The sequence below is a fragment of the Ictidomys tridecemlineatus genome, chromosome 5 (assembly GCF_052094955.1).
Source record: "Ictidomys tridecemlineatus isolate mIctTri1 chromosome 5, mIctTri1.hap1, whole genome shotgun sequence".
Taxonomy (NCBI): Eukaryota; Metazoa; Chordata; class Mammalia; order Rodentia; family Sciuridae; genus Ictidomys; species Ictidomys tridecemlineatus.
The window spans coordinates 30,311,482-30,331,735 of NC_135481.1; the positions used below are offsets into that span (position 1 = coordinate 30,311,482).

Sequence of the window (20,254 nt, forward strand, 5' to 3'; positions counted from 1 at the left end):
CCACCACAAATTCGGTTCTTCCTGTGAACATAGAAAGCAAATTCATGAATGTGAAGAAGAAAGAGATTGGTATACGTAGGATCATTTCAATTAAGAATTCAGTGTCAGCCTTATGTTTGATTAAACATGATAGAACAGAGTGGTTGTTGAATCATTAACAATCATGACATTTCAGGAGAAAACAATTTGTGAAGAAAATTAGAAAACTTTAGGACAGGGAAGGGCTGTGTATCTTGCCTCATCTGGTCTCTTTGAGTTTTATAGTTAAGAAAATAAAGTCCTAGAGGAGTGTGATTTTCACCCAGGAAGCACAGCAAGTCCTGCAGGAGACCTGATTTCAAGCTTCCTTATTCAGTGACTTTCTTCTTTTACTATGTCTTCCTCAAAAGGAAACTGTTGGGAATATTAACGCCCATCCTTTGACATTAATATTAAGCATCAAGAAAGATAAGTGTGCCCTGGAAATCTTGTCAGTGATGTGATCTGGAGCTAGGTGGACTTTAGATACTCAGTATTCTTCCCTTAGTCATCCTCTCATATGATAAGTTTGGGTCACCTGGATAATCCACAATAATTTCTTCCTCTCAAGGACCTTCACTGAGTCATCCCTGCCAACTCCCTTTTTCCATTGTAACATATTAGTAGGTTCTGGGCAAATCAATATCCCCAGGCCTTACAATACTGCAGAATAGATTAATGTACAAGGGTAAGACTCTGGGTTATAGGTTGTTCATTCAAATCCCAGTGTTGTCACTAACTAGCTCTATGACCTTGGGCAAGTCACTTAGCTTCTCTGTACTTCAGTTCTCTTATTCACAGAAGTTGATAAACATTATAAAACTTACACTCTTGTGCTATTGTGAAGAACATATTAAATAATGCCTTAAGATCCCATAGAAGAGTAAATTTTATTTTACCTTGTCATTTGACTCTAAATAAATATGTGAACTAGTATTTAGGAAAGTGGTTAACTTTGGGATTGGGAAGGGGCAGGCCAGCACATGACCAAATACTGTCCTAGATGACAGTAATGCTCAAGGTATGCACAGTGCTGCAGAGCACAGACCAATGGGCCATCAAGCCACCAAGGGATAAAGAGAATTTTCAGAGGAGTGGATGCCTACCATGAATTTTGAAAGAAGTTAAAACTACTAATTAAGCAAGTATAACAAAGACATTCTAGGGGCAAGCAATAAAATATGCCAAAGCAAAGAAGGATAGATCAACATGACATATCCAGGGACCTGTAAATAATTCCTGGTACCTGGCTTGGATACATGCAGGGATGAGGTCACGTGGAGGGAGGGGTCAGATCACCAAACCCTTCTGAGGTTATCTCAAGAGCTTTGAGGAATCACTAAAGATTTTAGCAAAATGACATAGATCTATGTGTGTTTTTAGAAAAACTCCTCTGGCAGAGTGAATGATTAATTAGGGGAAAAAAAAGCATGATTTTTAGCAGTGAGAACAGTCAGGAGCTACTGAAGTGATTCAGGATGGATGGAGGGGAGTCCACAGGTATATGAAATGTTAAAAGAGTAGAACCTAAGGCCAGTGTGGTGGTGCATACCTATAATCCAAGCTTTTGGAGAGGCTGAGGTAAGAGGATCACAAGTTTGAGGCCAGCCTTAGCAACTAGTAAGACCTCAAAATTAAAAAATGAAAAAAAAGGCTTAGGATATAGTTCAGTGGTAAAGTGCCCCGAGGTTCAATCCCCAGTAAACCTCCCCACCACACACACACAAAGAGAGAGAGTAGAAACTGTAGTACTAGCAAATTAAATTAATCAAAACATCTTTGTGAATTTTTGATTAGATTAGCCCTATTTATGTAAGATCAGATTTTTTAAATAAAAGTGCTGCAGTTGCACCCAAAATTAAATGTCCCAAACTACCAAGCTAAGGGCTTATTGAAAATTCATTGTGGTGTCTCACTCTTTATAGTCAGTGAGAGTCCTGAGCATTTTTTTGAGGAATCTCTTTTTGGAGTTAGGTTCCTTGTTGGTTTTTCAGATACACCAGAAAGGTGGACACAGGTTTTGGTATCAAAACCAGTAACGTTAATGAAATTTTAAACTTACTGGGTGTGTCTACAGAAAAAAAGCTAAGTGCACCTTAGGAAAGGGTTTATCCTAGAAGGTGGTGGAAGAGGCAGGAGGGTGGAAAGAAGGTATATGTTTCCTGAAAGTACCAAAAGTTTGTCCATGTTGAAGAAATTTGATTACTTGCTCAATTTTTTTTGGCCTAGATAAATAATATTTTTAAACACATTTTTAGAAATTAAATAATATAATCACTACTGCCTATAAGAAATGATATTACATTCTGCCTATCAATGTGAAATGTGCCTTCAAGCTCTTAGACACAGAAGCAAATCATGTATCACCCTAGAAGAAAGCCACCAGTGATTTTGGAAGCTAACCTTCCATGAATAGGGTGAATCATTAAGGAATTATTTGTTCCACTTGCAGATGTGATAGCCACCCAGAGAACAACAATGCCTTGGCCCTTCCTGTCTGCTGGGTTCTTCCTGAAATCAGAAAGAATGCTCCTATCTCAATCTTCTTTTTTACATGTATGGAAATCTTAAAGGTCTAAACCACTCCTCAGGGCTCCTTTCTCAGGTGCAAAGTCTGCCTTGATGTATGGGCTGTTGCCACTTCAAAGTTTTTGTTGTTGTATTGTTGTTTTATTTTATTTGTTTCCATTCTTCTGAGAAAGTGACCTTCTGGAGTTACCTACAAAGTTCCTCAGAATTTATCATCTTGTCTGGAGGACTTTTAACAGCAAGTCTGAATAATAAAAGGACCTACAAAAAGAGACTACTCCTAAAGGAAGCTTTAAAAAAACATATCAAAGAGGGGCAGAGGAGCTTAAGCTTTCATTATGGACCTATAAGCATCAGGACCTATAAGCCAAAGCCACTGCCCAGGTGGTCAGGAACAAAGCAAAGAGGAGGGCAGGGCCAGTTCACTCTACCTGTTTTCCTTCATTCAGCCTCCATTTGGCAAACAATGTATCAAGGGCCTGGTGTACTGTTGACTAATAAGCAGTTGCCGCTGAATTTCCAGTTCCATGGGAAACATTGAAAAGCAAACTAGGAATCACTTAGCAAGTCGTTGGTTGAGTAAAATAAATCTGGAAGCAATTTGAAAAGAAATTGAAATTAAGACAAGGACATTTTTGGTGATTTGAAAGGCTAGCATTTTTACAACTATAATGTACAATTAAACAGGAAGCACCTTGGGTCAAATAGTTAAGGGTCATTTTCACTGGTTCTATAGTGGTATCCTGCCACCTGTTGAAACAGAAAATAATTATAACCCAGGCCAAATCCAAACTGTCTTTAAAGGGCAAGTGTATAAAACAAATATGAAAAATCACTGATCATGACTATGACCACAAATATTAAATGTTTCATTTGCAATCTCACAAATAATTTGCCAGAGCATGAAGGAAAGCTTAAGTTTGAATAGCTTGTTTAAAATAATATCCATTCATCCACTTTTAACCATAAAGTTAAAGGAATGCTTGTAGAAAATTAGGAAAATACGGGAAGTATAAAAAAGAGTACAAAAATTTCTAACCTATCATTGAATGCAAAAGTGAGGACAATTGAGCTCCAAACACAAAATGCCAAAATAGCCTGGTGGTTTGTGAGCCCTGGAGTGAGTGACAGCTGATTCTCTGATGTTTGTTCTTTAGCTTTGACAGGCCCTGGCCTTGTTCGAATGGTGGCAGTTTGTGCTGAATCCATCATAAGGCACCTGGACAGACTGGAGGAGGTCACCAATATGTCGGGCTACATTGACGTGTTGACCCTCATGCGGCGCATCATGCTGGACACCTCTAATATGCTTTTCTTGGGGATTCCCTTGGACGGTACTGAACTTTTCACTCTTGTGATTTGACATTCTGCCCTTGATGAAACAGAGGATAAGAGGGATAGCCAACTAAACATGTGATGTTTTGTACAATTCTCTTGTTTAAACATTTCTAAGTATTCCTAAGGCACCCCAGCCCCCAATGTTTCTGCCTTGTTCACTTATAAGATATAAATTTCCATGAAGTAGAGGCCAGCCTTTCTTTGGTATCTATCCTCATTGCTTTAAGAAATAGCATTATACTCTGATTAAGACTTAGCAGATAATTTGGTCATTAACGTATCCTACCACCAATAAAACAGGTATATTTAACCATTTCTAACCATTCTTTTGGGCATGATATATGTGTGTGTGTGTATGTATATGCATGTACATATATGTGTGTATACATACATGTATATATGTGTGTATATATATAGATATAAAAGCTATCAAATATGAAAACTTGATTCTGTTTGATAAAAATGGTGGTGATGCTGCTGCTGATGATAATGATAGAAATGATGATGATAGCTGCCATTAATTTAGTATCTACTATGTACCAAACAGTATGAAAGATTGCTTTCCATGCATGGTTGCCATTTAATATTTATAATAACCCTGACAAGATGTCTCACTTTTCTCACTGTTACATAAGTGAATACTAAAACTTTTTCACCAAAAAGCAATGAAATAATTGAATATGTTAATTCCATTCTATTATTGATGTTACATCCAGGTTAATGTGATTTTTCCTGAATTAATTTACAGCAGTGTTCATTGATTCACACTTTCATTCAGTAAATACATATTGATGATCTATTTTATGCTAGGCACTGTTCTTGGTTCTGAGGATACAGAAATAATATAGGTGAAGTTTTTACCTTCAAGGAGCTTACATTCTAAGGGAGATATGGACAATAAAACAAGTAAATGTTGAAAATTTATTAGACAATAATAAGTGCCTTGAAGTAAAAACAAAGCAGGGTAAAAAAAGAGCAAAGTGGGAGCAGTGGGGTGGGCATGGCTGGTACAGAACAGGTGATCAGGAAAGGCCTCTAGGGAGAGGACATCTGAACGTGGCCTGAATAGAGTGAAGCCACAAAGCCATGTGCAGATCAGAAGGAAGAACAGTCCAGGCAGAGCAACCATACATGAAATTTAGCATTTGCCCAAACCAGCTGACATAGACCACTCATGGCCTGGTTTGTCACATTTGAGCAGGTAGACAAGCTGTAAGCTTTCTGTTTCTCCTCCCCAGCTCCCATAGCCTCATCTCTTCTGCTCTAACTGGTCCTTATTAGAGCTATAGAAATTTCATCTGACTGCCAGGTGGACAGGAGCCTCCATTCACTCTGAACTATTTTAGTCACACCCTCTTGCTTGATCCCTTTCCATCCTGTTCTACATACCTCACTGCCCTGCTCCTTGGTTCTCCCAAGTTTCAATTGTTAGGAAGGATTCTGTAAAGGGAATTGAAAATCTCTCTGTTAACTCATGAGTATAGAATGTGATGTTAGAAAACCTGCAGAATGCATATGGGGATATGTTTATTTCCATTTATACTGGGAACCTGTTAAACTCTCAACTTGCCTTTGGGACCCGGTGCAACAAAGAAGAGCATCATCCTGAGATCAGACAGAACTGGGCTCCAGCCTGAGGATCTTCCTGTCACACTGGCTGTATGATGTTGGTCAAGCCTCATTTTCTATGAATTGCAATTTTTTTTCATATGCAAAATGATAAAACTACTACTCCCCTGGTAAGATGACAAGAATTAAATCAATCCTTTGTAAAGCACCTAGCATGATGGCTGATATTTGATAGTTGAAAAATGTTTAGTTTTTGTCTAGTGGTACTCATGTGACTAAATTGTTAACTGGTGATGGAACCTTGCTCAGCTTAGAGTCCCAAACTGGAAGGAGAATCTGTAGGGAATATTCTCTGCTCAGAATACTCTTCTTAGGCTCACATTTTGCTCAATGGCTCTATTTTTGTTTTTGTTTTTCAGAAAGTGCCATCGTGGATAAAATCCAGGGTTATTTTGATGCATGGCAGGCTCTCCTTCTCAAGCCAAACATCTTCTTTAAGATTTCTTGGCTATACAAAAAATATGAAAAGCCTGTGTAAGTAACACAAGTTTGGAAGGTTTATAAGTGCAATCAGAAAGAATTTTTTTGTTTCTTATTTTCCATTGTGTCTTTGCTGTTGTTGGCCTCTTTGGTAAGTTTTACATTTCTAGAGCCCACGGGGATTTTTGATTAAGTTGCTAATGAAACACTAATAGCAATTTAGCTGTTTTTAGCTAGATGAGAGAGTAAAAAAGCCATTGGCCAACCAGCTTCTCAGCCAGGGTGCTGAGTGTGTGGTCCGAGAGCTCATTTCTGGAACAAGGACACTGCAGTGTACTTGAGAAAGGTTGGCTAATCCTATCATTAATATCTGTGAGAACTCTCTTTTCATATCTGGAAAAATGGAAACACAGAACCAATTTGTAGTTGTATTGCTTCTGAATGCATTTAACATAATTCAAACCAAAGAATTGATAATAGTCCCCAAAGAATTATTTCATAATGACTATAATGAACTTCAATAAAATGTGTGATTTTTTTGTTACATATTTTTTGTTTTGGAGGTCCTGAAATTGTCATTAAATGGCATTGTTTTATTCTTAAAGTAGTCCAGTAGAAAACTGGACAAATGCCCTAAAGCTTACAGACTAATTATGGGTTTTTAGAGTATAGCTCCCCAGCTGCCAAACACTGCCTCCTCTGACCACCAGTGGAAAACCCATGGGATCCAGAGGCAGAAAGTCCCAGTTTGTATCCTCCCCTACCATTTAGAACTAAATGGCCTTGGGGAGTTATTTAAAGTAAAATACAAACCCCTCTAGAGTGGGAATATAGGTTTATGAGGTCATATATAGAGAGCAATGAGCTCTAAGCACAGCAGAGTGGGCATTAAATATGTTAATTTCCCTTTTTCCTATATTTATATCTTCTTTAAGCATCCCTAACCATCTTAAGTTCTTCAATTCTAAAATGTCCCAGAGTGTTTTGAAGATCCAATTTTATTCTTTCTGTGGATTTTGAAATTCAATAATATTAGTTTCTGGGGAGGAACCTAACTTGATGTTGCTTTGCATGATCTCATGTGGTTGGTGAGTTTTAGGTAAATGATTTGCACAGTTGGTTCTTTACACATTTCCTCTTCTTTCACAGAGCTTACTGTGACTTTAATGAATTAGATAAAGGATTTATCTCTTCACTGTGATCAGACTTGGTGGTAGTGGTTTTCTAAAGAGTCTCATTGTGTTCTTTTAAGTTATCAGTTTAGCCTTGGCCTTGGCCATAGAACAAAGCAGTAAACTGTATATTTATTTCTCTCAGAAGTCTATAGAAAGGAGCTCAGCAGCAATTCCTCTGTATATCACAGTCGCCAATGATTAGTGCTCTAATTTATATCTCCTATAGTAATACAGACCTAGAGAAATCTTTTAATCTCTTCCACCTAACCCTTAAAATAATGTCAGTACTTTTTAAAAATACATTTATGGGAAGATAAATGAACACCTACCTCTACTTATTCGATTTTATATTTTTGCTTCTTTTAATTCCAAATATCATAGTAGTATTGTTTTCTATGTTTTGTTTTTGTAAATGTAAAGCTTTTCAGCCCCATAATACCTTGGAATAGGTGTTTATAGTCTAGGCTGGTAGCCTAGTCTTTAAAAATGTATTCAGAATTCCAAACAACTGATTCACAGGTACATTCTCGATATACATGCTTGTAAGTCAGAGATTTCCTTGTTCCTGAAAACTGTCATTTAACTCAATTCTTCCAGTTTTGAAGGGCATATAAATTCAGATGCATACATTTATGCAGTTATTGGGGCCAACTTGTAACTTGAATAGGAAAGATTCTAATTTGCATTCACAGTCCACTAATGCAAGATTTTGAATTCTGGCTCAGGAAGGAAGTATATGCTCAATAGTGGCTGCAGTTCTATGAAAGTACTGTTTATGAATTCAGAATGTAGGGGCATCCAAACACCTTCCAGGTTATTTTGGGCCTAGTGCTCCAGTAGAAATGCTATCAGCATTCTAAGCCTACTTGAAAAGAATCATCATAGCTCACCAATTGAATGGATATCTGTCTTCCTTATGTAGAAGATGCTCAACCAATATATGCTGAATAAATGGATGGGTAGGTGAATGAATGAATGTGAATTCATCTTTGGTAGATATCTGGAAGGGTATGTATGTGTGTGTGTGTGTGTGTGTAGGTACACTCATAGAGATACACAATACATGCATCCTCATTTATAGTCACACAATTACTCTCTTAAAGTGTTTAAATATCTTCCTTATGATGTTGAAAAGAAATTTTTTTTAAATGAGGAACATTGATGGAAAATTTGTCTCTTACTTGATGAACTGTACTAAAAATAGAGGCTATTGATTTGTGACCATATCAGTAAGAATTTGAAATAAAGATATGTACATTTAACGTAACATAGAATATTGTCCCCTAGGATGAGGGAACAATATGCTTACACATGAACACATACATGTAAGGACTAAGACAAGAATGGAATTTAGACCGCAAGGTGACCTTATTGTTCATCTGGTTTGGTCCTTTTACTTTAAAGGAAACATAAGGCTCGGAAATGTAAAGTAGGTTACATAGAAAGTGAGTAACCTGGGCTAGAACCTCACCGGTTGTCCAAGGAGCTCTCCCTTTACCACAATATGCATACACATATTCATGCTACTACTTATTCCTAGTGCTTACAGTATGGCAAAAGTCACAGGTATGAGAATAAATATCAAGAATAGTACCCACCTGAGTTTATTGTCTAGTATAGGAAATTTATACTCAATAGTCTTCAGGGCCTGGCAAGTAAAACTGGGCTGTGAGGCTATAAGAAGGCAGGAAATGGAAGCGCCTACGACAAACTGAAGAGTGCTTGCCCCAACCAAAGACATACATGGGCTCTTACTTTAAACACTGCCTACCAAATCAGAAGTTGCAAAGCATGGCTGAGTGTAGCCTTTGGTATCAGTGTTTAACCCTTAACTAAAAAGTCACAGCTTTAATTTTACTCCCTAGTTAATTCTGATGCCTTAACAAAGTATAACCATATGTAATTTAGGAATGTTAGTGAAGAAATAAAATATGAATTTCTTTATTCATGAGCACCACTGGCTTCAAGGGAAGCAGGACATTTTGTTTAAAAACACAGGAAAACAATGTTTTTCTAGAGGCTTAAATTGAGATTATATTTTGACTTTTTTTTCCAGCAAGGATTTGAAAGATGCCATAAATATTTTGGTAGAAGAAAAAAGGCAAAAGGTTTCCACAGCAGAGAAACTAGAAGACTGTATGGATTTTGCCACTGAATTGATTTTTGCTGAGGTACTGATCTAGACTAACCATAATTCCCTACCCAACATGTTATGACTGTTCATGTACATGTGTGTGTAAAGATTCCCTTTTATAATAGTTGCATATTTCTGCTTTTAAGTATTTTCTCTAGAAGTACTGTAAACCCAACCCAAATATCCCATGCGGACATTCTAGTAAAACTGGTCTTTAAAATTGAAAACTCTTCTGTACCACAATACAGCATATGAAATCAGGAAAAAGGAATATTAAAGACCTTCAATATAATCATTCCACTGCATTTAAGGGAGTTCATCCAGAACCCTTTTCAGATACTCAAATGCAAGGATGCTTAAGTCCCATATAGAAAGCAGAATATTTACATAAAACCTATACATATCTTCCCACATACTTAGAATCATCTCTAGGTTGCTTATTTGAATACAGTGTAAGTACTATGTAAATGTTGGTATACTGTATTGTTTAGGATATAATGACAAGAAAAAAGGTCTCTATATGTTTACTACACACACAATTGTTTTTTCAAGTAGTCTCAATGTCCAGGTGGTTGTTGAATCCATAGATTGGAACCCAAGGATATAGAGGCTAGACTACATGTAGATAATTGTCTAAACTGTTCATCATTCAGCTGTAGATTGCCACGTGAAATGTTGATAGTCAATTATAGAGACATGTAATTTCTATAATTTCATTTTATTGAGGTTGTTGAGCTTGAAGGTCACTTCGCTTCATTTTATTGAAACTGATTACTTTTTCAATTTTCCCCCTCTTTGAATTGTTCAGAAACGTGGAGATCTGACAAGAGAGAATGTGAACCAGTGCATATTGGAAATGCTGATTGCAGCACCTGACACTATGTCTGTCACTGTGTACTTCATGCTGTTCCTCATTGCAAATCACCCTAAAGTTGAAGAGGCAATAATGAAGGAAATACAGACTGTTGTTGGTAAGAATTTATCAAATAAATAATAGAATTTAAAAGATAATCCTTTTGATTGTCAATTTCTTATGTCCTAAGAAGGAGGTCAAACACAGAATTCTTTTTATAATCCACTTGGAGAAAAATAAAACAAGTAATTCTATCACAGTTGGTCTATGCCAGGTAGGTTGAAAAGATGGTTCTCTCTGTTTTTTACTATAAAAATAATACATGCTCATTGGGAAAATTCAGAAAACAGAAAGAAGTATAAAGTAGAAAATGATAGTTCCCAATCCTTTCCACTGTCCTTCCTGACCTTATTGTCATTCCCAGAGCTAACCAGTGTTAATTATTTGCTGTTTATTCTTCAAGATCTTTTTCTATGGGTATACAAACCCAACTCATGGTTGGATTTGTCTTTCAAAAACTTGGGATTGTGTATGCTCTGCCTGCTTTATCAGTTCAAAGGCCTTTGTGGGTCCACCCAGGAAAAATGGCTGCTATTTACAGCATTGTTTCTGGATTTCAAGCAACTCAGTCACAAATGAACTTCCAATTGGTGACAGAAGGAAGAGGAGAGAATAACAGCAAAGACAAGGGAGTGAAAAGTTTCCTTCTGGGCTCCAACCCAGTGAGGCTCACTCTCATCCCTAATGCCTCTCCTCCTCCTCTGCAGGGAGCCACCAGGTCTCCCTCTACTTTTCCATGGCCCTGCCTGTTTCAGCACCAACCTGTAGTAACTCTCCACAAAAGCATTGCCACAGTCATAAGAATCAGACAGCCTTCTGGGAAAAAAACAGAGGTCCTTATTTGGAATCTCCTTCATATTGGTAATCTTTGCAGGAACACACTTGGGCTGGTGGGAGGGAGAGGACACATCAAGCCCAGTGGAGTGAAGAGAAGGCTGGAGTTCAGGGCATAGAGGGAAATTGCTTTTGAGACCATAATACATAAGCCTTTAATATAACTTTGATACAATTTCCTCAAGAGGTGAAACGTGTTTGTACTTATTGATGTTCCCCTGATCCTTCAGCAGACCTCTGCAAAGACAGAAAAACAGCAGAGCCACTTGCACATATGTCTGTCCTCCTTCCTGTACTCATTTGCTTCCTAGTGGATGCCTTTGGTTACCTTCCCCATCATCCTCCCTTCTACCTCTCCACTCCAGTTAAACATACTCCACTACATCCTTGGGTACAAAGACCAATACATGTAGGGCAGGGCTTCTTACTTTGGTTAGAGTTCTCTGACCAATTAGATCATTCTTAGATGGCTTAGTTGTATAGGACACAGGGATGACTCAGAACTCTGGGCCAGTTCTGATTCTTCAAAAGTGGTGGCCCATTTGAGGAAATGCTGAAGCTCTGCCACCTCTGGGACTAATTCAAGCTTCTTTGAGCAATGTCATACCAGTCTGAGGTAGTGAGTGTGAGTGCCCATCAATCCCCAGTCCAACCAGGACTGATCTGAAATACCTATTTTATTTTGGAGGGGAGTTCTTGCCACACTACTGTGAAAGGTTGTTCTTGATGAGATGTGGAGGGAATATCAGTGAGACATGTGGGCAGGTGACTGTACAATAACCAGAGGAAAAAATGTTGTTGCAATGGATTAAATCCACTGTCTCACTTTGACTGTGCAGCAGCCCATGTACCCTTTTTTGGGGATGGTTGTGCTGTGAGTTTGCTCACAAGTCCAAAGAGGAAATGAATGACTCCTAGAATTTAGAGTTATGTGCAAAAGTCAGATTTCAGAAGCCAGGCAGATTTGAATGGTGTATGAAGGGTACTAGATATGGTCCACAGGACCCCTTAGAAGGGGTAATCAGCCCCTCATCTTCAGCCCACTGTTGCCCTGTGGGAATGTGGGTCCAGTGTTTCTGACTTTTCAGGAAATCTCAACGTTTCTATGAAATCTTCCAGGTTTTAAGATAACTGTCTTGGAATCTGAATTTTTATAGACATAATTGTTTTTCAGTCAAAAGCAAACTGTTCTATGGAAAAAAAAATAGGAGTGTCAGTACCCAACATATATTGAAACTAACATTACCTTCCTTGCCCACTTTTCTCTCACAGGTGAAAGAGAGATAAAGATTGACGATGTGCAAAAACTAAAAGTGATGGAAAACTTCATTTACGAGAGCCTGCGGTACCAGCCCGTCGTGGACTTGGTGATGCGCAAAGCCTTACAAGATGATGTGATTGACGGCTACCCCGTGAAAAAGGGAACTAACATTATTCTGAATATTGGAAGAATGCATCGACTCGAGTTTTTCCCCAAGCCTAACGAATTTACTCTTGAAAATTTTGAGAAGAATGTAAGAGCCCTTCTTAAAACTGAATGTGCCACTCTCGGCCAGTTTCAACTGTTGAATCTGCTCTCGGTCTGTGTTTGCACCACACGCTTTTCATTCTTCTTACCCATTCCTGTCTGCCAGCTCACTCGGAGCACACATGTTCCCTGGCCCTAAGCCATGGCTACCAAGTTCTTGCTTAAGCCAAGGTTGCTGGGTCTCCAGCTCTGCAAAATATCTAAGTGGGAGCAACATGGTGGCTCAACATGTGCAAAATCTAGGCCCCTAATTTTGCTAAAGTGAGATAAATTATATTGAACCCAGTGAATCTACTTTTCCCATTTAAACTGATCACTTTGTCATCATCCAGATTCAGCTAGCACTATTTAAGCCAAAGAAATCCATTTCTGCTTTAGATAGAAATTAAATGAGACCAAAAGATCTGACTTTGGTTCATCAAATAGCCTTATGAGCAGCAGATCTCATTCTAAGTAAGACTCTATAATAGAGTGGAAGAGATTCTGCTTTTTCTATGCTTGACTTATATTGGAGATTCTGCCTCCATTCTGTCAAATTTTAGGCAGCAGTATTTTTTTAATTTTTAAAAAATTTTTTGGTTGTCAATGGGTCTTTTATTTTATTAATTTATTTATACGTGGCACTGAGGATCAAACCCAAGATCTCACGAGTGCTCTACCACTGAGCGACAACTTCAACCACAACAGTATTTTTAAGCCTGAATTATCCAGATAATTCAGTGCTCTCTTTCCCCACTTGCATATATTGTAGAAACATGAAGTTAATTCAGTACTTTAATTTATCCTGTTTCTATATAGGCAATCTAGATAATATCACATAAATCAGTCAATTGGTCAAAAAAATGTATTGAACATCTATGTGCCAGGCACTATGTAAATTCAGATGTGAACAAGACAGACGGACATGGTCCTCATTAATTTTCTTCATAACTAAAAACAGTTGCTTAGTACTGACATTTTTTGTCTGCATTTGTCCCTTTTCATCAGGCTTATATGGCATCACACAGAAACAGTCTTTGCATTGGGGACTTGCAAAGCAGCAGGAGAGCTGTGGGTATTCTCCAGAGGTAGTTGAGTACCCCAGCATTGCCTGTAAAAAGTTGATTTGCTTTGCTTTACTCTAGCTCATTTACATGAATGGCAAAAGTGGAGACTGAGGGTGAGTCTGCACAAAAGGTGAATCACAATGGATGAGAAAGGGGTTTATTTATTCAGTCCTTCAAGTCAGTGAAGAAGCAGTATGGCTGAGACCCCAAAACAGAGTGTTCTGACTGACCAGTGTTTTCAGAGTGAAATCAGAGACTGTATTGCATGACTCTGGCCTTGAACACTCTGGCTAATGGTCTGATCATTTTCATAGGTTCCTTACAGGTATTTTCAGCCATTTGGCTTTGGGCCCCGCAGCTGTGCAGGAAAGTACATTGCCATGGTGATGATGAAAGTTGTCCTGGTTACACTTCTGAGGCGATTCCATGTGAAGACATTGCAAGGAAAGTGTGTTGAAAACATACAGAAGAGAAATGACTTGTCCTTGCACCCAGATGAAACAAGTGATCTGCTAGAAATGATTTTTACCCCAAGAAATTCAGACAAGTGCATCAAACACTAAAGAAGGTTGTTCAGTGACTACTCTGGAACATTTCTCATCAGTAGCTCACATGGGAACCATTCACCCTTGCCAGGTAATATCATTCTCACAGTGAACATTTGGGCCCAAGGCATACCTCCTATGGGCCTTCAGCAAGATGGGAGCTAAGGGACATCTACCCTCGTCCAAGCTAGAGAACCAGGATGCAAGAGAAAAGAGGCCATGGGGAAAGTAGTCAGTGAAGAAACTACAGTCCAAAAGGACCAATTCCACAAAATATGCTTTGGAAAAGATGAGCAATCCACTACACCTACATCTGGTTTCCTACAGGATCTCCACTGCCCTGCCCCAGGGCATTTTAATGTCTGGGCAGAAGCACTGGAATTGATTAGAAAATCCAGGCCAAGTCTGAGTACCTAAGGCCAAACACATCTGCTAGTGTGAATAAAACAGCTTTCTTTTTTCTTTTCTTTTTTTTTCTTTTTTTCTTTTGTGATAATAGAACAGCAACATTCAGACACTTTGAAGAAATACTTAGACAATTTCAGCATTTGACTTTTCTCATGAGTTAGGCCCAGTTACCTATTATGTATCCACATGTGATCTGTTTGTGGCAAAAGTTGAATCAAAGAATATCCTTTTCCAGTCTCTCCATTCATGTCTCAAATACCTCTGCTCTAGTAGGTATAGATACAGGTAATATAAGCTAACTTAGTAATAGCCTGGGTAAAATATAACTAGGACTCTACATCTAATATCAGGGGGTAGGGGATAAAGGGTAGAAATTACATGATGTATTCCAAATTCAAATAAAAATCCCTTTTCCATGTTTGCATTGTTGCTCAGCTCCAAAATAGCATGGCTAACAAGAGATGACTTTAAACAGTCAAATAGCCCTTACCACAGCATCAGTCATTTAGGAGTGAGAAAGCCCTCTGAATCTGTATCTAGTACTACAGCCCAGTGGTTTCCGACTTCTTCTTTTTTTTTTTTTGGTGTGAATATACTTTTTTTTAATTTATTGATTGTTCAAAACATTACAGAGCTCATGATATATCATCTTTCATACATTTGACTCAATTGGGTTTTGAACTCCCATTTCTACCCCATATACAGATTGCAGAATCACATCTGTTACATACTCACATTTTTACAGGTTTCTGACTTCTAAGGAGAGCTCCTGTCACCTCATTCCTTTCACATTGTCTCCCTCCCTTTCCTTCCATGCCCCCAAATCCAAGGGCAACAATCAATAAGGAACATGGTTCATGTAGAACCCCTGCAAACCATTTTTTTTAAAAAATCCTACCTCAAATTTAATAGTTACCTTAGAAATTTAACAGTTATCTAGTTTATTGAATCATTGTATGTAGCCATGGATAAAATGTACACCTGGAATTTGTTCTGTATAAGGAATCAAATAAATGGGTCAATTTTCCAAATACCACTTTACTTGTGTTTATAGTCACTTCGAGTGTATTTATTGGATGTTACTAAAAAACTGAGAAATTAAGCTCATTTACAAATATGTTAATATGTCTACTGCATCAACAGCCATCACATTTCATCCAAGCATCCCTCACATCCTACTGTTTAGCAACAAGGCAGCTGAGTAGAAACTGAGTATAAGTTCCTTGAGAGCCGGAGCTGTTTTCTTTCTCTTATCATCTATCCCCATCCTCATTACCCTAGTGTCTCCATATTTGCTGTCAAGATGAGTTTCAAAGAGACACTCTTGCCCTTAGATACTTTCAATTGACCCAGAAAACAAGCCAAGAAGAGGTAAGTATTATAACAATCAAGGATGTGCATTAGTGGAGAAGGAAATACTTGAGCTTGGAATTATTTGGATTCTCTCTATGGTCTAAAGATACCTGGAATATGCCTGGGTACTCGAGCATGTCTGTGGTCAGATCTAGACAATCATCCAAATAATTTAAACCCCTGAGAATAAACCAGAATTTGAGATTTAATGTATTGATGTTAATTCACTGGATGATTATGGACATGCTGTTCACACTGCCTCTGGTTAGAGTTTCGTGGCAGAGGAAGAGGCTGGATCCATTTCCCTCACTCATCCAGAACTTCCCAAACACTTGTATATTTTATATGTATAAATGTAGCCAAGGACTATATCCATACAGTGAAATGAGAGGTTGAAATACTTGTATATAGATAATGCAGCAGAAAATATGTTGGGGAGAATCTGGAAGTTGGGGGCTGAGAAACATAGTTTGAATGATCAAAGCAAGCTCTCCTAGAATCAAAACATCTGGGTAATTGTTGAACTCCCCCCCCACTTAGCCTGTGTAGAAAAACCCCATCTGTTTGCACAGGGTTAGCCTAAGAAACTTGGAGTACCATTAGCTTTTCAGTAGGTTGATGGACATATATTTGAGAGTCCTGCCATCTCTTCAGACTTTGCCTCATTGTTAAATACTTAATTGTCACTCTTTAATGTGTTGTCGATTCTGTTTTCATCAGTTCTGAAGAACTAGAATGTGTAAATTGCCAGTGAAATGCATGCATATAAGGGCTCTATGACTGTCAAATGTTAAGGACAATAGTACCTTCATATCCTCTCAGGTGTGCCAGACACTCTCACTCCAGTGCCTTCATTGAGATCACACTTTTATCTCACCCAAGTAGAAAATAATCAAATTCAGAAAGCCCTCTCATTATTGAGAAATGCCAGTTGAAAACTGTTATTTTTATTTCTAAACAGCACTTTTCTCTGTTCAAGTTGCAAATATTCTACATGAGTGTGTAGCATTGACCCACTGAAAGAATGCTTACTGGACCTTTCTGTCTCCAGTGTCAATTGGGCTCTGGGGTGACTCTGACCTCCACTTGGAGAAATGCTTGCTAAATTAAACTTGTTAATGAGTTGAACAGAATTTATGATACTTATCAGTTACACAATTATTTAATTCTCCCAACCATATGATGAAGTAAGTATTAACCCCATTTTACAGATAAGGAAATCCTCCATTCATCTATTTTTATTCTCCTGTAAAATGTAGCCAAGGCCTACCTGCTTGGTAGTTTCCCTCTCCTACCCACACAATCAAACATATGTGGCCAATGTCTCTAGTTCTATTATCAAAAACTGTTCTTGGGGCTGGGTCTGTAACTCAGTGGCAGAGCACTTGCCTAGCACGTGTGAGGCACAGGTTTAATCCTTAGTACCGCATAAAAATAAACAAAGACATTCTGTCCATCTACAACTACAGAAAAATAAAAATTAAAAAACCACTCTCAACATTGTTTTAGCCTGCTAAAGTTATCTACCTAAATGATAAAGCAAAGCTAAGCCTCAAAATGTTATCTTCCTTTCAATAGAGGTGCTTTTTCCCCTAGAGAATTGCACAAGAGAATTATAGGCATCAGCAGCATGGCTGGTAGAAGGAAAAGAGGAGGGGGAGGAGGAGGTCCCTTCCAGATACCCCTAAAAGGCACTTCACCCCTGGTCCTACCTATACAGTGTTTCAGTCACAGGTGTTCATAAATCAGAATGTCCATAGGAGGCAGGCAGGTAACATGTCAGATGATCGGGCAGCTCTAAGAATAACCTGTGTGGGAAAGAGAATGCTGAGAGTAAAGGCCTTCAAGTTCAATGTTCTAAAACACAGTGCCAGCCAAAGCATACCCATTCTTGACCTGCATTGGACTTTACAGTTTCTAACATCAACCCCTTCACATCGAGTGTTCTATGTGTACCCTCTACCCACCCACTCACACACCCAGTGAGGAAGGAAGAAAAGTCCCCATTTCACTGAAGCAGAAACTGATGCATAAGGAGGCTGAGTACTGGGAGCTGTTTGATTTCACCCAGTTTGACTTCTCTGCATCACTGTACATATCCTGATGATTATTTGTTTGCCCTTCACCAATTCAAGCCTAAGTAGAGCCATTTGTAAGTATGCATTAGGCCAGAGGAGCTTTATAGTAATGTCCAAAACTTCCATTAAGTTACTAATGTGCTTTATAACACCAATTTTCCCCTTTGTGTTTAAGCCCTGATAGTAATTTAATGCATATGACACTCTCACTTTCAGGTCAAACATGCAATTTGGTCTCTGAAAAGATGATTTGAGCATCCATTGTAAGTCAACTGGAACACTCCAACCCCCCAAACACTAATATGTCTGCATATGGCCCTAACATTGCCACAGGGGGAATGAGGATGTTTGTGGAACACATTTGGCTCACAAATAATTATCTTATTCCCTACTTGGACTTCTGAGTAAGCCAATGTATTCGGAAATAATCTCTTTTTCTGAGTGGTTTCATATCCAGACTAATTGAATCACTAAGATCTCAATAGTATCTCCTTTCACTGCTAAGATTCGCACTCTATTTGGGCAAGAGCAACCCTTCTGTAATGTTTATCACCTTCCCAAAATGCAGCCACTACTTTTACCACTTATGCAGGTCTAGCAAGCAGGCAAAGAAAAATGAACTCTCACTCTGGAGAAATTCTACCCATGACAATTCAGGAATGGCCTGTGTGTCTTTGCGCATGGTCCTTGAGGCAAGTGACAAAGAATTACTATAAATCATTAAGAATCCAGCATATCAGGTCAGCAAAGGTGCTGAATGTCCTTTCTGCTCTGGTGGCCCTTAGGAAAATGAATGAACATCTTTTCTTTTTCTTTCTCCTCCTTCCTCCTCCTGACTTAGAGGTCTTTCAAATAGTTCATTTTGAAGAAAATACTGTCCTTTAAGAGGTCTATATATACATATTGCCACATCAAAATAAAACTATGTTAACTTAAAAAAAATCTAAGACCAATTTTATAAATCTCCAGGATAGTGTGGCACTTCTTCCTATGCTTAAACAACTTCCAATTACAACAGAAGCAATTTATTCTTGCCCTATTAATCACTTATTTCTCCAACAAACATTTATTGAACACGTATTACACAGCAGGCCCTGCCCTAACTGCCTGTTCCTTTGCACCTTATATGTCAAAACAAAATAAGTAAGGTAACAAATAATAAACAAGATTATTTTAGGTAATGTAAGGGCTATGAAGGAAATAAAGGGAATGATGAGATAGTAATGTGGGAGGGGCTCTATTTCAGAATTGGATGCCCAAGCATGGTTTCTCTGAAATAGTGAAGTTAAGGCCAAAAGGGCAAAGAATAATCAACCAGTCAAAACCTGGAGAACAAAGTTCCGGGTAGGAGGAACAGCAAATGAGAGGCCCTTACATGGGACTAGTCATGGAGTCTCTGATTATATACCCAGTGTGACTGCAGTGACATTATCGAAGGGAACATAAAACAAGGTGACATTAGCAAGATGGGAAGACCTCTCTGGGCCTCAAGGGACATAGAAAGAAGCTGAATTTTAAGTAGGAGGGATATACTGGGTCTAGGTCATTCTAACTCTCAAGAGCCACTTGGTAAATTTCAGGAGTTCTGTGAAATGGTTAATGTCAAGTGGGTAGTTTGTAGAAGTATTTATACCATGAACATTGGCACTTATTACAAATTCAGGCTCTTTTCCTTTCTTCTAGATTGCCCTCCAGGATAGCCAGTTGTTAAATATTTCCCAGCACACCACTAATATATGTGCAAATTAAGCGCAATTGAAAGTCGGTTTGAGCCGGAGGAGGACATGGCTTGGCTTATATTCTGTTCAATATGGCTGGCTGCTGTATGCATAATGGTTCTTGGGGGATGGGAGTGGAGGCCAGGGGGCTCAATAGAAGAGACTCAAACCCAACTTTGCAGACCCCAATCCAGCGATGGGCATTTAGATTGCTTTTTCCTTTTGGTCATTGTAAATAATGCCCCCATGAACACGGGGCATATACAACTACCTATTCAAGGTCTTGCTTTCAATTCTTTTAGTCATGCACCTAGAAGTGGGATTTGAATTCTAGTTTTTGAAAATGGCTGAACCAATTTGCATTCCCTCCAATAGAGCGCAGGCTTCCAATTGCTCCACATCTCTCCAACACTTGTCATTTTCTGTTTGTTTTGATAGTAGCTATTCTGATGGGTGTGAGATGGTTGAGAACCAATTTATAATCTCCAATTGGATTAATCCCCCCACCTCAATTCTGTGTCTAGGCTTGTTCTTCTGGGCAGAGGAGTCAGACGGCGAATTCTCTCAAAATTTGTATCTGGCCTATGG

The 20,254-nt window shown here is 38.5% G+C and overlaps 1 protein-coding gene across 1 annotated transcript in view; it reads left to right on the plus strand.

The window, feature by feature from the left end:
• Positions 1-14,224, plus strand: part of Cyp19a1 (cytochrome P450 family 19 subfamily A member 1) — a 29,350-nt gene extending 15,126 nt beyond the window's left edge. Inside the window, exons 4-9 of the mRNA XM_005316566.4 lie at positions 3,705-3,881; positions 5,874-5,988; positions 9,166-9,280; positions 10,052-10,214; positions 12,263-12,504; positions 13,879-14,224. Coding sequence (XP_005316623.1) covers positions 3,705-3,881; positions 5,874-5,988; positions 9,166-9,280; positions 10,052-10,214; positions 12,263-12,504; positions 13,879-14,127 — 1,061 coding nt within the window. The 3' untranslated portion in view covers positions 14,128-14,224. The remainder of the gene's footprint in view (positions 1-3,704; positions 3,882-5,873; positions 5,989-9,165; positions 9,281-10,051; positions 10,215-12,262; positions 12,505-13,878) is intronic.
• Positions 14,225-20,254: the final 6,030 nt, after the last annotated feature.